Below are 15,031 nucleotides of genomic sequence, written 5' to 3'. Positions count from 1 at the left end.
GTAATTACATTCACATTACACTTACCAAAGTGAAATTATTTTAATCACAAAATTAAATAGTAGAAATCATGAAAATCTACTGAAGTTTTCAAAGAAAGCTAAAAACACAGGAGCATAACTGGTACAGAATGACCTTTTGGTCAGCTGAACTAAAAATTTTTATTAGCATTTAAAAATATTCTTCAAGCACAAAGTTACAGTTAGTCATTTACTGATCCGAATCTATTTTCAGTTGTTTAAGATGTCAATAACAAATAGCTGGATGTTCCCTGAGCAATCAAACTTAGAAATGCATGGGAACAGTTGTCAGATTCTCAGCATCACAACAGGCCCCTTTGAGTAGTACTAAATAGTAATGAATGCATATACAGTTAATCAGATTAAGAAACAAAACAGTGCTTTAGATTGCTAATCATCACCATTGGTTTCGGTTTTTAACAATGCCATTTAAATTAGTATAGTAAATAGTTCTGAAGAGCTTTAGATCAAATTGAAATTTAATCACTTCATAGTTAGGGAGGGAATCAGGTACCAGAAAACCAATTCCTATGGTTTCTTTTAGTTAAAAAAAATCTCATCTCTAACTTCACAGCCAGTTCTCCTCATAAAGACCTGTATCTTATATAATGATGACTGTGATAATGTCATCCTTATTCACAGATACCTTTGACTTCCCACACATTCACTAATGAGAGTAACACCAGTCAAGAAATGTTGGAAATTTTAGGACAGCACAGCGACCTAACCAAAACCCCCTGAGGAACAACAAAACACAAACATTCAACTGTGTATATTCATATATACACTCAAACCAACATCTGCCTTTCTGTGTTTATACATTATGTGTAGGTTTAGCTCTCAGAGCGGCGAATGAGGTTTTTTTCATAGTTAACCTGGTCTTACAATTTAATAATGCAAACCTGGTCTGTATCCTGCAGCTCAAGTTCTGCTACTGGAAAATATAGCGTACATTTTTGCTGTTTTTCAAGGGCTCATTATGAAAACTGAGAGGGACTGCAACATCATTTGGACTACACATACAAGTTCATAAACACAGCACAATAAGCGCAGGGAAGTTTTACTCCCAGTTTCATTTTAAACATCTAACTTAAATGCTCTGAATCTCTCCTTCAAAGCACCTGATTTTTCCAAGTGATTACAGAAGGAACTTAGGCCCCTAAGTGGATGAGCTGTATCTAAGATAGATACTGAAAGTATCATGAATACCCCAAATTTTCAGTGACAATCTTCCGCACTGAGAAGTGATACTGCCAAAAGAACTAAAGGGCTACGGAGGCAAACACTGGACTTTTTTAATTCAAAATGTGGCTACACAATATATATTTTGAAAAAGAAGTTTGTGTACTGAACATTGATCTTTATTCAAATTTTCCTGTTACCTTCAAACGCTCGTGCAGCATCTACCAGGTGGGACCAGTCTAGCCCTGTGGCAGTGTCTGGCAGGGGCATCAGGCCAGGATCATTGAATTTGGCTTTATCAGATAAGGACCCATCTGAGAACCAGAATTCATCTAAACAATAAACACAGTAATTAGTCTTCCTATAACAATGATGTACAATTAATTTTGAAGCTATTATAATGAACTGTAAAAAATGTATAAGCAAAGAGTGCTTATCTTCATTTCTCTTGTTTCTGTCTTTTCCTGTTCAATACTCAGTATGGGTGGAACAATTTTTAAACTTTGGCAAAATAAGATGGGAAGGGTTTCTAAAGTTTTTTTGTGCCACTTTGCACATGATGTGTTCTTCGCATTTTCACGTGAATGCTGTGTGAGTAGGCAGCATTCATTCTTAAAGCATACCATATTAAACAAAGCATACCATATTAAACCTGAGCACTGAGCAGAAAAGTTGCTAGATACACAAAGTTATATTTTTAAGAAGGCTGTGAAACAACATACAAAATATTTACATGCAGAGTTTTATTCTGAAACTCAAATATTTCAGTTCCAGAAGTAATTTTAAAAATATCACCTGCTTTTCTTTTAATGCATTTGTAAATTCTAGCCTATATCCAAAACTTACTTTCACATTGAAAATACTACCCTATTAGTCTAATATTTGTAGCTGTACACCTGAGGACATAAGACTTGTGTGCTGATCTCTAAGCTCCAGAGTGAGCAGTAACACATTGTATAATACAGATAGATTGTATAGTAATTAAAATGTATACACTATAAAGTTAGTTCAAACACAGCTTTCAGTTATGCAGTCTTTTAGAAAGGTACCATGAACATACATCTTGGTAGAGGAGATGGTAATTTTCATAATTATCTTAAATAGTTTTACATTTTCATTATCTATCCAAAGCAATCTTCACTCTGATCAATGTGAACAGATTAAAATCAATACTGCTGAACAGGCACACAGAGGTTCTTAAAACTAAACATAAACCAAACACATTATTTATAATCACATTTCATCTTAAACATAAAGCTAGTGATACAATATTGTACTTCTATTACATAGTATAGTCAGGAAAAAAGAAATTTTGCTTCAGATGTATCTACTTCTATTAAATAAAAAGATCAAAATAGTAATTTTTCCTCAAATATTTCAGAAGGAAATTTCCATCTAGTTATTCCAGTGATTCAGAGTATAAAATTTATGAGGAATATTTTTTTCTGGGAAAACACCAAACACAAAAATCAATAAAGGAAAAAATGCATACATACAAGTGGAAGATACATTATAGTTTAAGAAAATGGCCTGTTGTCATTGTCCTGATACCAATGAAAAAGAATACCAAAGTCCATTTGAATTAAAGATTTCTGACCTAAAAATCCCAAAGCAGTAGCCTGTTACAGAGCATTCTACTTCATGGAGCAATGATTAGAGCAAATCATATTCTTTGCAGAAAGCTTGTTTAAAAAAAAAAATCAGGAATAGGAAAGTAAAGGAGGTTTGCAATCCTCTGTCAAAAATCAGAAGTCCCACAAAGTAAAAACAATGCAGAAGAGGTAGAAATCCTGTTTACTGTGGAATTTATCTTGTTCTACATCTTATATGAAAGATGCAGTATTGTCATACTACAAGTGAAACTGGCTTGACAAATCTTTGTAGAAATAGCTTTCTCAATACCCACTCTTAGTTTGCAAAAGTGGATGTTATATGAAATGGGAAATGTAATATACAAATATATTCTACCCATACATCTGTACTAAGATTTTATTTTCAGTTCCTTATAAACATACATAAAATCTTATCTAAGGTTACCTTGGGGTGCAAATACATTGGAAGCTCAACATTAGAGCAGTCTCTGAACTTTTGTATATGACCTGGGAATTATAAGAACCTTATTTATGCAAGTGACAATGGTTTTTACATCCCTGTTGTGGAAAATAGACAGAATGCCTTATTTGAAAGGCTGGCAAGCCAGCTTTTGGTTGGAGACCAGCAGGCAGGCCCTAAGGGACAGCCCTTGCTTTTGTGTGATCAGCCTACAGAGCCTGATTGTGAAACCTGTCAGGAAGATGCCTGTTCCCAGTGCGATTCTGCTGGCTTTCCAAATTAAAGTGTAGGAGTGACAAATTCACCAGTAGTCATCCTTCATTATGCACTGTCTTTGTGAGAACCTCAGTTCACCTTAGGGTGGATCCTATTCAGTCCCGCATAAGACCTGACAGAGCAACTCAACTGCAGAAAGCCTGCCAGAGTAGAGATTTGAATATTGATAGCTCTGAAAATGCAAGTGCTCGTGCTGATGGCTGAAATTATAAGCAGAATAACTGAACAGGCGTGAGTATGCCACCACAGAATAATTCATTTTCAAGATATATATTACGTGTTCTTGCGCAATGTGGGGCAGGGGAGGAGGAAAAAGAAAAAAAAAAAAAGGAAAAAAAAAAAGGGGAGCTCTAATGATATAGGCCTCTCTGTGCTTCTGAATTTCAGAGAACATTGTTTGTATTTCAGGAATGCTCTGGGTGAGATGAATTATTTCTAGCCTCCTGTATTTGCATTTCCTCCCTGCTCCTCTTACCTCCCCTTTTTCTCTGTATGACTGCTGCAGGCTGCCTGTTGTCTTCCTTTTTGATTTGTGCAAAGGTGGCAAGTTATGCTTGAGCATGCCCACCTCTGTGTGTCCAGGAGGATATGCCTAATCTCGTAGGCCGCTATCTTCATTGCCCACAAGATTGGTCTTGAAGCAACACAGGCTTAGCCCTTATTTCCTTTGAGGAAACAATGTGTTATCTTTCAGTTTTAAAGATTATTTTATTTGCTGTACTCTTTTTGGCACAAAATCATCGATCTTCTGGTCTCTGGTCTTCAGTTATGTCACTCTCTTCCTACACTTAGGAATTTTCTGTATTTTTATTATTGATACATAAAAGTATAAAGAATTTTGAAGAGTCCTTATTTTCACCAAAATTATATGGTCACTTCAGTTTCCAACAGAGCTCCTCAAATTGACTGTTATCAGTCCCACAGACCTCTGTATTCAAAAGTAACTGTTATACAGAAAGAAGAGAAGTTCACCTGACTTAACCTTTTCTACTTCCAAGACAAACATCCTGCTTCAGTTGGAACTGCTACTTTTATGTAGAGACTGCAGATCATGAAAAAATATCTGCTAAGAACTCCTCACTTACCATGCTCAAACTAGACATGTCATTTAACAAGCAGATTATCTCAAAAGATGCTGCAGCTGAAGGAACATATCAAGTCATACGCAGACATAAATCCCATTGTCTGCTCCCTGTTCTTCTTTCCTGCAATCAGCAATTATATCTCTATGGTCCTCTTAAACAACAGCTTCTGCCTGCCAAACCCTTCCCTTCTTCAGTATTATCTAAGGTTGCCCGAAGTCCCCTTCAAAGATGCCAGCCTGCTAGTAGACCTTCTCATGGACATATGCTCACATTACTGTTAGAATAGTGGACAAGTGCTCCCAGTAACTACTTTTCCCTTCCCTTTTGCTATTGAAAATAGTCTCATGGTCTGGTATGGTGGATTATTCACTGCGTGAGTGTCTGTAACAGACAACATATATACTCCTTTGGTTGCATGAATTATTTAATCAACAGCCTTTATTTGTTTACTGAAAAACTGATTTCCAAATTGTTCACATTGTACATCATCAGTACACAGTGATACTCTTCCATTTTAATACTGCCCTTTATCAATGAGGTTAGTTTTGGATTGAAGCTAACACCGGTAGTAAGCCAGTTTTAAGATAGACTTTCATCTAATAACATCGTTGCAGATATATCAGCTGCACTTCTGGCAGCCTTTTCCCTATGGCACGTATAATCTGAGAACTTTCAGGATTTGTTAGTGTATCATTGCAAAATATTCCCTTCCTTACGACCCTCCACTGCAAGTATCCTGTACCTTGCTCCCTTCCTCACAGCACAGGAATGTCATGCCAGTGTATCACTTAGACTATTTTCCTTTCCCCTTTCTTTTTGTGTTTCATAATAGGAGTGGACCATGGTGCCTGCAATGTCAGTCAGACTGCCTCCGTGTGTCTTGCTGGGTTTCTGACTTGTGTTAGTACACTAGTTCTGTATCAGTGGTTCTCATTGTTTTCATTCTTTCCCTGCTAGTTCAGCTGCCATGAATTTGCAAGACGGGGATAGATTTGTATCTGCAACCACGTATAGCACGCTAGAATCACTCAACGTGAACAGCACTGTCTCAGTTCGGGAATCTTTAATGTCCCTAAGGTAAAATTCCAGAGTTCTCAGCTACACGAGTTCTGCTTTCTGTTAAAAAGTTAAAAATAAGATAAAATGAAATAAACCTTTCTACATTTGTGTACTGTGTGCAATCAACAGCACTCAACTGTCAGAGCTTGCATTTCAGGCTTTACTGAAAGCAACTCTTCTTTCACTTCACTTCCCCCAGTGATAAAATAATTAAAAAATCCTACAGCTTCACTTTCTCATCTCCATCTCACAGACAACATCACGCAGAGTTGAAGTTTCTGTTTCCATATTTGCATGGTCGTTCTGTCTGATAATTCTGATTTCCCAGTAAACTGAAACCCTTCAAGTTGCCTGTTATGCTTTGGTTTTGGTGCTGCCTCGCTTACCTATTAATCACACTCTTTTCCTTGCTAGAGGGATCTCACGAGACTTGCTGCTGCCACAATATTTCATGTACCACATGCTGGATAATAACATGCAAAACCATATCTTTCTAAAATGAATTCCAGCCAAAACCACACTATTTCCACTGATTTCAGTAAACATTAAATATCAGTAAAATTACAATTTTTAAGATCACAAACGTGTATTTTACAAAAGACTTTAGTATGACAGCTAAGAATCCTGGTCCCTGAAACTACAACCTCAAGCTAAGATTCTAAATGGAAAGGAAACCTCTCACACCACCACCGCTATAGAATGGAAATACCTGCTATACATTGATTACAAAACCCTTCCTGACAAGAGCTGAAGTTAGTTTCTTACACAGAGACACTGACTAACCTTATTTTGAAAACAAAGGTGGGCAAGTCATGATGTGTTTGTTTTTAGAGTGTAATTACAGATAACCAATTAAATCTTCATTGAAACAGCCATCATAAAAGATCCTATATTGCTGGCATTGGAAGGCACTTTTATAATACAGAAGCAGAAAATAGAGGTTGTATATCATAGAGGTTTTATATCAATAGAGGTTGAATCATTCTATGATTCTACATGAAAATAGCATGAACTACCTTGGATATCAACAATCAGCTTCATTTTGACTGACAGGATACTATTTTCATGTTTTTTCCCAGCTATGTGTATAAATAACTTTCCGTATCTAAGAAGCAGCAAGAATGGAAAATGAGGTGTTTAAGACAGAACTAATACAGCAAACACTAAAGTTTCACTGCTGGAGGAGCAGTATGCAGCTTGAGTGTACACCATTAATTGCCTTCTGTCAATCTCCAGAATAAAAGCACACTGCAGGTTTCATCCCATTGCACATTTACCTTTACAAGAAATGGCTCTAAAAACACAGGCCTATCATAGTAAAAAAAACCCCAAAAAACCCAATCAGGATGTCTGATTATATACATAGCTCCTTCATAGACTACAAAATCTACTGGATTAGTCTCAAATGAAACAAAATGGGTCTTCATTCTCTATCAGTAAAAGCAAAGAATCTTTTCATATTAAATTTATAGTAAAGAGTTTCACTTTGATAGAAGAATATTTTTAGAATGGCAAAAGATACACCAAGCATGCATTCCCATCTGAAGCAGGAATTTAGCACTTGTTTCTAATACTAGTTTAAAATTAACCAGTGGTTAGTGACTAAAACTCAATCTCATAGCTGACGCCACTATAACTAGAAAAGTGTTTTGTATATAAGGCTTACTTCTGAAAGTTAGCAAGTGACTGCCAGTTCCTGAAGGACATGATGAATGACAGAGCCCTTTTCATTATGATTTCTTTTAAGTCATCTGTCTGCATTCTCTCTGAACGTGCACCTACAAAAGTCCTTAATGCCTTCAAGAAATCCACCTACAGCTTCTTAACTATGGACTTCAGAGTCCACAGTTGCTCTACGGTGTTTTTAAATTGTGGTCAGCTGTGATGCAATATTAAAGTAGCTAACTAAAAGTGCCGTGTTTTTTTTTTTTTTCTAGATTGGGTGTCCCCTATAGGTCAGCCTAAAATAACTGAGAAGTGAAGAGATTTAGCTTTTTTTTTTTTTTTTAATTAACTCTTATTAAATACATAAATATGGATATGTAGCCTACATCTATGTATCTGGCTGTGTAGATTTGGGCTGTGGTATATCAGCATATATATTTTTCACAATTTCCTTTTTTTTTTTTTTTTAATTTTCATTCCATTTTTCCCACAAAATTACTACAAATTTTATAGTTCATCACTCCATATTGGAATTATTGCAAGATAAGGATATAATAAAGATCTTGCTTACAAAGACCTTACAAGTAAAGAGGAACCTTCATAAAATGGTTTTAATTTAGCACCCCAGACTACTCTTTTTCTGCCAATAAAAAAGAAGTGTTATTTGCAAAGGTTCTACTAACATGTTAAAAAAAGTATCAGCAAATTCAGTTTTGTAATCGGAGATGACGACAACAACTAGTGCACATTTCCTTTTAAGATGTTACCAAAATGTAACATTTAGATGTAACCATCTAAATAGAAGCTGTCCCATTTGGCTATTATTTTGAATATATTTGTGAATATTTCAGTAATTTGAATGCACACAAAAAATAAACAAATAAAAATATTAAAATAAAACAGGCTAGCTTGGCTTAATTAGGTCACCACTGGAAAATAAAATGACAACAAGAAATATCTTCAGAGAAATGTTCGTTGCCTATCACTGGTCTCATGAAGTTTTTTGGGAAGTAAAGTGAATGCTACCTCCAAATATGATAAATCTGAATTGATCAGTAGGGCAAGCATAAGCATGTGCTGCTGACCTAATAAGCTTTTACTAGGATATCTAGAACACTGATCTGACGTTTCATAATTTCACCTTAAAAGTAAAATCTAACTTAATAATTGGTGGTTTGAGTTTATTACAAATATTCCAAACTCAGCAATGACAGCAACATCACTTACTTCTCAGATTTCCCATTCCAGGAGTCAGGCTCATTCTGGGAGGCAATGTGCTGTGATACGGTGGAGTAGTGCTGAATAAGATATCATTTGGCAAGGCCTGGTCTAGCATTGAGCTTCGAGAGCTAGCATATGAAGATCCTCTTCGATTGCTACATATACTCTCATCAGATAGGGTACGGTAAAGTGTCCTCCGTGGAGAAAGGTTTCCATAAAATGCAAACTAAACATCAAGATATGAAGATATAAGAACACATATTACTGGATAAATAATTCACACAATCATATCACATCATCAGTGTTGGGAGTATTTTTCTGGGCAGGCAACTCTGGAATTCTTGAGCTAATATAGAAGATCAGGGATTTGTTCCACCATATCAGATCTACTGGGGCCTCAAAAGAATTACTGAACTAGATTTTCATACTTCCTCTTGATATTTTGGAACGTGTCACCATGAATTTATCAGATACTGTATAGTTTTATTAATTCTGAAATGTTAAATGAAACCTCCATAGCCTTATGACAGCAATGTTTTCCAGAAATATATATATAAGATTACCAGCTCTGGCAACATTTATTCAAGACTATACACAGAACTGTTTGATTTTAATTTGAAATGACTACGCTTTAATGTTAAACATTCTGAACTGATATATGGTGCAGTATAATTCATTGGATGATAAAAGTGACTTGAGACACTGCAACTCTCCAGATATCACGAAATAGGCTTAGAAAAGAGGATAATGGAGTTCAGTGAAAACTGTTTATGCTTTTCAAAAAGTTACTTAAACCACAACCCAAATATCTACAGTAAAACAAGATGTTACTGTATTGTAAAACTGGGCCATTCCACCTCTAAGTCATTCTTCAGCACTGCAAATCCAGTTATTCTTCACATCTACAAATGTCAATTATTGCCTTAATTATTTTAACTGGTTTGTCCTGCACATAACAATTTAATGTCCTGTTTTCTTTGTAATTAATTAGGAGTTGCACACTCCCTGTGCAGAATGTATGCTTAAGAGCAGTGGCTTTTTAAAACAGTGAATATAGCATAGAAGTAAAGAGATCTACATTGCTATATTTCTGACAAAACTTGCTAACTGATGAATACTTCTAAAAGGAATACACAGAAACACTCAATCATGCCACAAGACACAGTCTTTACAAAACACTTAAATACACTTCATAGTGCTAGTTCAGGAAAGCATCTGTCTTGATGACAACTCAGAACCATTGTTAGAATGCTTAGCTGTGTCCCACAGAAAATTGGGGGATATTCAGATTCTAATCCAGGAAAGCATCAAAATTCTACATTGGTTCTAGAGATTTGCCTGAAACAGATACGGGCTGTGGAATAAACATAATCCAAAACTATTTTAACATATATGTAAAATGTTCACAACAATAGACATAAGCAGCATCCCTAAACGAATGGATAGAGGACATAGAGAGCATCCTTAAATGGATGGATATATGGTATCCTTCTATAAGCAGTGGTTACGGAATATCAAAAGACACTGAGCCTAATTAGGGCCCACATCGGGCAAAGGGTTCAAAGCCTTCACCCTCTGAATTGAAGGGTCTCCAACCCTCTTTCCTGAAATCAAGATTCCCAGCAAGCATCCTGCTGCAATTCTTGCCTGTTACTCAACTCTCCTCAACCTTATACTGCATCTTCTATCTGTAAAGGTTGTTCACTAGCTATCCAAACATGTTGAATGTTAATTGTTGGAGCTTTACTGAGTTTCCTTTCAGGGTGCAACAAAAATTAAACGTTACCTAGAGGGCTCATTATTCCCCAATCTATGAAGAAGGTAAAACCAAACCAAACCAAAATGTGATTGGATTCTGTAGAATCTTACATATTCAGAAAATCCTTTTCTGGCTTCGCTGTCAAAGACAACTGACTCACCTATACCAAGATTACTATGCTCTATGAATGCATAATCAAAGACTGGGTACTGCCAAGCCGTACGGCTGGGGATCCCCTGCGAGTCAGGGCCTATGGTCTCTCTCACTTTGTGAGCTTTTGTTGGAGTGTCTTGGGAAGGGAAGGGGAGAGCAGTAGTTTATCTCAGGATTGCCACACCTCCTCACTCCTTGTTGTTTCTTATTTAGGTAGCCAGAAACATTGGCAGCTCTTGAAATCATCACAGAAAACCTATTACTGTATCAATCATAAATCATAAAAACCTTTTGGACATTATTCATGGGAATTCAAACACATATAACACATACTTAACATACTGCACGTTAAAAAATATAAATGATCTGAATTTTAAATTCAATTCTGCACCTAGAGGATTCCCATGTGTTACTTTTGTTCAGACATGATGATTATGCTATTTAGCACATTGTATAAACACAGTGGGTTAGGGGCGCATTGAGTTAATATCGAAGTGTGACAACTCTCTCAAGTAATTTAACTGCTTTGTGCTGCATTCCACATTAAGCACAGAATTCAGAATCATGTATACTTCGGGGAGTAGTAAATTTTAAGTTCTCTATCCACTTTTTGTGAACTTTTAAATATTACCAATTGTCTTCGTACTATAAAGATTAGATGTATGTTCTCCACTAGCACTGACAATTAAGCCTTTTGAGCAGTTGCCACTGATACCTACATGAATTCAGACTTCCAGTGAAATTGTTGGTACTGAGTATCACAGGGCAGGGGAAAGCGGGCTACTTTTATTCATGTGCCTTAGTATCATGTGAGGTGCATAAATTCAGGCATCCAACCTTGAAAATGTTACTTTTAATCTTTGAAACTATAATTAAGTTGCTCAGCCTGCACCCGTCTCTGCTCAACCTAAGCAAAGACATACTTAAATAATACTGTATTTCATACATAACCATCAAACTAGATATCATTTTCATATTGTGGAAATGATATTTTGGGACTTATGGTCAGTACTTATAGCATCCTCACAGAATATACTTAACTTCTACAAAATGATATTGCCTTCTCTACAGCAATTCTGGGAATACCAGAAATTCATTTCTAAGGTAAATGTGTCTGAGATACAAAGAGCCAAAGAAAGTAGCTAACCTTTCTTCTCCCCTCCTCCATAGAGAGGCTGTCTGGCAGCATCAACTTCAGAAAATCTTCTTTGGACAAGACTTGCTGGCTTTCAACAATGGCATTCCTCACAGAAGTTTGGAGTGGACTTGATGCAGACACAGCATCAATATCATCATACACTCTGTTGAGACAATTGGTGGTTTTAGCAAGAGAAGCAATAGTGCTCTTGGATTTGGAAGACTGCATTCATCTTCTGTCACCAAGTAAAAATTGCTAGAATTATCTCCTAACACAGCACACTCTTATTTAGAACATTTTTTTGATCATTTTATATTTATGAAACTGGTTTTGGGTCCAAAATGAAATTCTTAAATGACTGAAAAATCAATTTTAGGAATTCTAAAGAACAATTTAAAAAAGCATAATGCTTGTTTCTCCTAGCTTGCCTCTCTCTTTTTTACACACCACACTTCTCTATTGTAAAAATTGTATTTATAGCAACATTTCCAATAGTTCATTGCTAAATATTTTAACTTTTACTTCCTTAGCAAATAAGAAAACCAGTATTTTATAGTGTGATGTTGTATCCAGCTTCACAATCTGGCAAAATTACTATGGTCATCAATGGCAATGTTTGAAGTGTATTGGTAATCGATTGTGCCATGTGCCAAGTGTGTTTTATTATCAGCAATTTCATAAAGCACTTCAGATGAATAAAACAGCTGTCTTCCTTAATTACCAGCATATAAAAATTTATTTACAGTCAACAAAAGAATGTCAAACTGAATTATTACCTTTCAGCTTCCTTCTAGTGAGAAAGGAGGGAGAGAATTTTAACAGGTTTACTCTGGAAATGCAGTCGAAGGAACTAGAGATTCCCAGTCACACAGAACACACATCTGAAGGCATTACTTACTGCCAAGTGTAGCATAATCAGTGACTCTGTCTTCACAGAGAGGAAAAAAGCTTTGCTATGGTAAAGTGTAATTCTCAGTGAATTATATCCTATAGTGGCACAACATTCAGCAATTGACCTGATTTTCATCATCACTGCTAATTAGAGATGTTATTTTATTTCAACGTAATTATCCTCAGAGAGATACTTCCTCTCTGTGATGTATAGAAAGCTTTCCTAGAAAGAAAGAGGTGAAGCAATGCTGTACGCCATGGAAAAATCTGAAAATATTTTCTGATATATGAATTGCTGCCATATTAAATTAATATTTCTTAGATAGAACTAGCTCTTGAAGATACTTTTCTAAATTGCTGTGGTTTCAGTCTAAATACCATGATTCATTACACAATTTTGTTTTAAGGGTTCCATTCAAAATAAAGACAAATTGTTGCAGGAGTTCATCAACTTCAAAATGCAAAACCTTGTGGGAATCAATGAAGTTACCACTTTTTAAATGCAAATACTACTACGACTGAACCATTTAAGCAATTCAAACATTGGGGCGGAAAATATGAAATCACTAGTACAGTAACTCAAAGAAACACAAATAACCAGGACAGGAAGGTAGTAACATCTACTTTTGAAAATTAGGAATTTAAGAGCTTAACTTCAGGCTCATATTTCATAGCATATATATTCCAGCTTGTATTTTTAAATACGAATCTTGCCATAAATATGCACATATATGCAATATGAGACATTAGATGCAAATAACCCATTCCCATTAAACAAAGAGTAATCCCATATCAAACATTTGAAAATCAGGTACTGCATGTCCTCTTGTCAATTTATCGAGATATATAGGGCTGACTATGATTTGCTGAGAGATAGAACTGAATAGCTTATGCAGAAAAAAAAAAGACAGCAAGGAGGTTATTTGAGAAGATGATTTTGAAGATAACAGGAATTTAAAGGTTAGTTTTAAACCGCAGATTCAAACATTACTTATTACTGCTGCAGCACTGTGAAAGTATCATCTCTATCCATATTTGAGATACTGCACCTTATCCTTTGAGTACAAGCCTTTTTCTTCCACCTAAGAAGAATACATTTCTCATGAGCTATTCCTGTGTTAAACTGTACATATAGCTGTTCATTAGAACTGCTCTGAATATTTTTGTCTAAATGTTGCTTGCTAGAAAAATACATAGTTTTATTGAAGCCTGCACATTTTGTAGAGTCTCGTGAAGAGAGGGTCAGATATATCCACACTTGATCTTTTTCTTGTGGGGTCCTAACCACCAGTTCATACCTGTTCATTAAAAACAAAGCCAGAAAAAGATACCAAAGAACCACTAAAATACCCCCAACTGGCACTAATTTTTTAGAATTATCTACCATAGATCACTGATATGCTTATGGTCATCTCTCTCATCTGTAATGGATTAGCTGATGTGATAGGCAACAAGGTAGTAAGGTTTAACACAGAAACATTAGGAAGTAAGCTTTTTTCAACTAACTAAAGTTCCTGAAGATTTGCAGAAAAGGTCTTGAAGACCTTAATAAAATTGTACCTTCCCAATTATTTACTAGAGATTCAAAATGGAAATTCAGAATGTCTGATGTAGCCATACATTTTTGCCTACACACACTTTCAGAAATTTCTGTCAGCTTGCTGTATTTGACACACGGGAAAAAGATGCAGGTGGAGAGAACAGAGGAGAAAACTGCATCCTGTGCAGTTGTTGCCTTTTTTTCCTTTTTTTTGGATGTATCTTTGGTACATAAACGTACATAAAAACCCCCAAACATTTAAAAGCAAAATGGAATTTGTAATTTTTAATTTTTCTATCCTATTTTAAAATTTATTTTCATTACCCTTCTTCACCCAACAAAATGAAACAGTGTTCTTACTCATGGCATTCAGAAACTTCAGATTCTTCAGGTGTAGGACTTCCTTCTGATTTTTTCCATCCAATGACATATTTACTCACTGCTCCTTGTCTGTGGTATGGTTTTGAAACTGACCCAGAAATCTGTTGACTGCTGTTCTGCGACACTATATAGACTTTGGAGGTATCTAGGGAGCCACTCTTTTTAGAGCAATGTGTTGATGGGCTTCCTGAATGATGTGACCCACTGCAAAAGTAAAGAAAACACACAAAAGCAAAAATGAAATCTGCTATACAACAACAAATCGGAAACGCTTCGCCTGGTATGCAGCTATAATTCTTAATGTTAGGTTTTTCTCAAGATTAAAATCAGTGTAGCGATATTGGTACAGTAATTTTCTACATACAAGCAGTGTACACATTAAAGCTCTTTGAGAACAGAATTCTGATGAGTTTCTAAAAAAAAGTAATGTATATAATTCAACTTGCTGAAATGCCAATGCAAACTGATATGAATTAAAATTAAAAGACTAAGTTCAAGACATATATATAGAATTTGTGTGTGCAATTTTAAGTAAATATGTACACACACGTTATTAATGGTATAATTCCATTTACATCAAGAACTACACAGGGAATTACCCCAAATATCTC

At 35.6% G+C, this 15,031-nt stretch overlaps 1 protein-coding gene across 6 annotated transcripts in view; it reads right to left on the bottom strand.

Annotated features, from left to right (window-relative positions):
* The window catches only part of SIPA1L2 (signal induced proliferation associated 1 like 2), a 150,946-nt gene that overhangs the window by 10,057 nt on the left and 125,858 nt on the right, over nucleotides 1-15,031 (bottom strand). For 5 of the 6 annotated variants that reach the window (XM_030035196.2, XM_030035197.2, XM_041128404.1 and 2 more), the window contains 4 exons: nucleotides 14,400-14,624; nucleotides 11,618-11,771; nucleotides 8,565-8,784; nucleotides 1,401-1,532 (listed from right to left, as the gene is read on the bottom strand). In XM_030035196.2, the coding sequence (XP_029891056.1) occupies nucleotides 1,401-1,532; nucleotides 8,565-8,784; nucleotides 11,618-11,771; nucleotides 14,400-14,624 (731 nt within the window). The remainder of the gene's footprint in view (nucleotides 1-1,400; nucleotides 1,533-8,564; nucleotides 8,785-11,617; nucleotides 11,772-14,399; nucleotides 14,625-15,031) is intronic. The other variant, XM_041128407.1, reaches the window with a different exon arrangement.

The sequence above is a fragment of the Aquila chrysaetos genome, chromosome 13 (genome assembly GCF_900496995.4).
Source record: "Aquila chrysaetos chrysaetos chromosome 13, bAquChr1.4, whole genome shotgun sequence".
Classification (NCBI taxonomy): Eukaryota; Metazoa; Chordata; class Aves; order Accipitriformes; family Accipitridae; genus Aquila; species Aquila chrysaetos.
The sequence above is the reverse complement of the archived record's forward strand: the minus strand, read 5'-3'. Positions and strand labels throughout refer to the sequence as shown.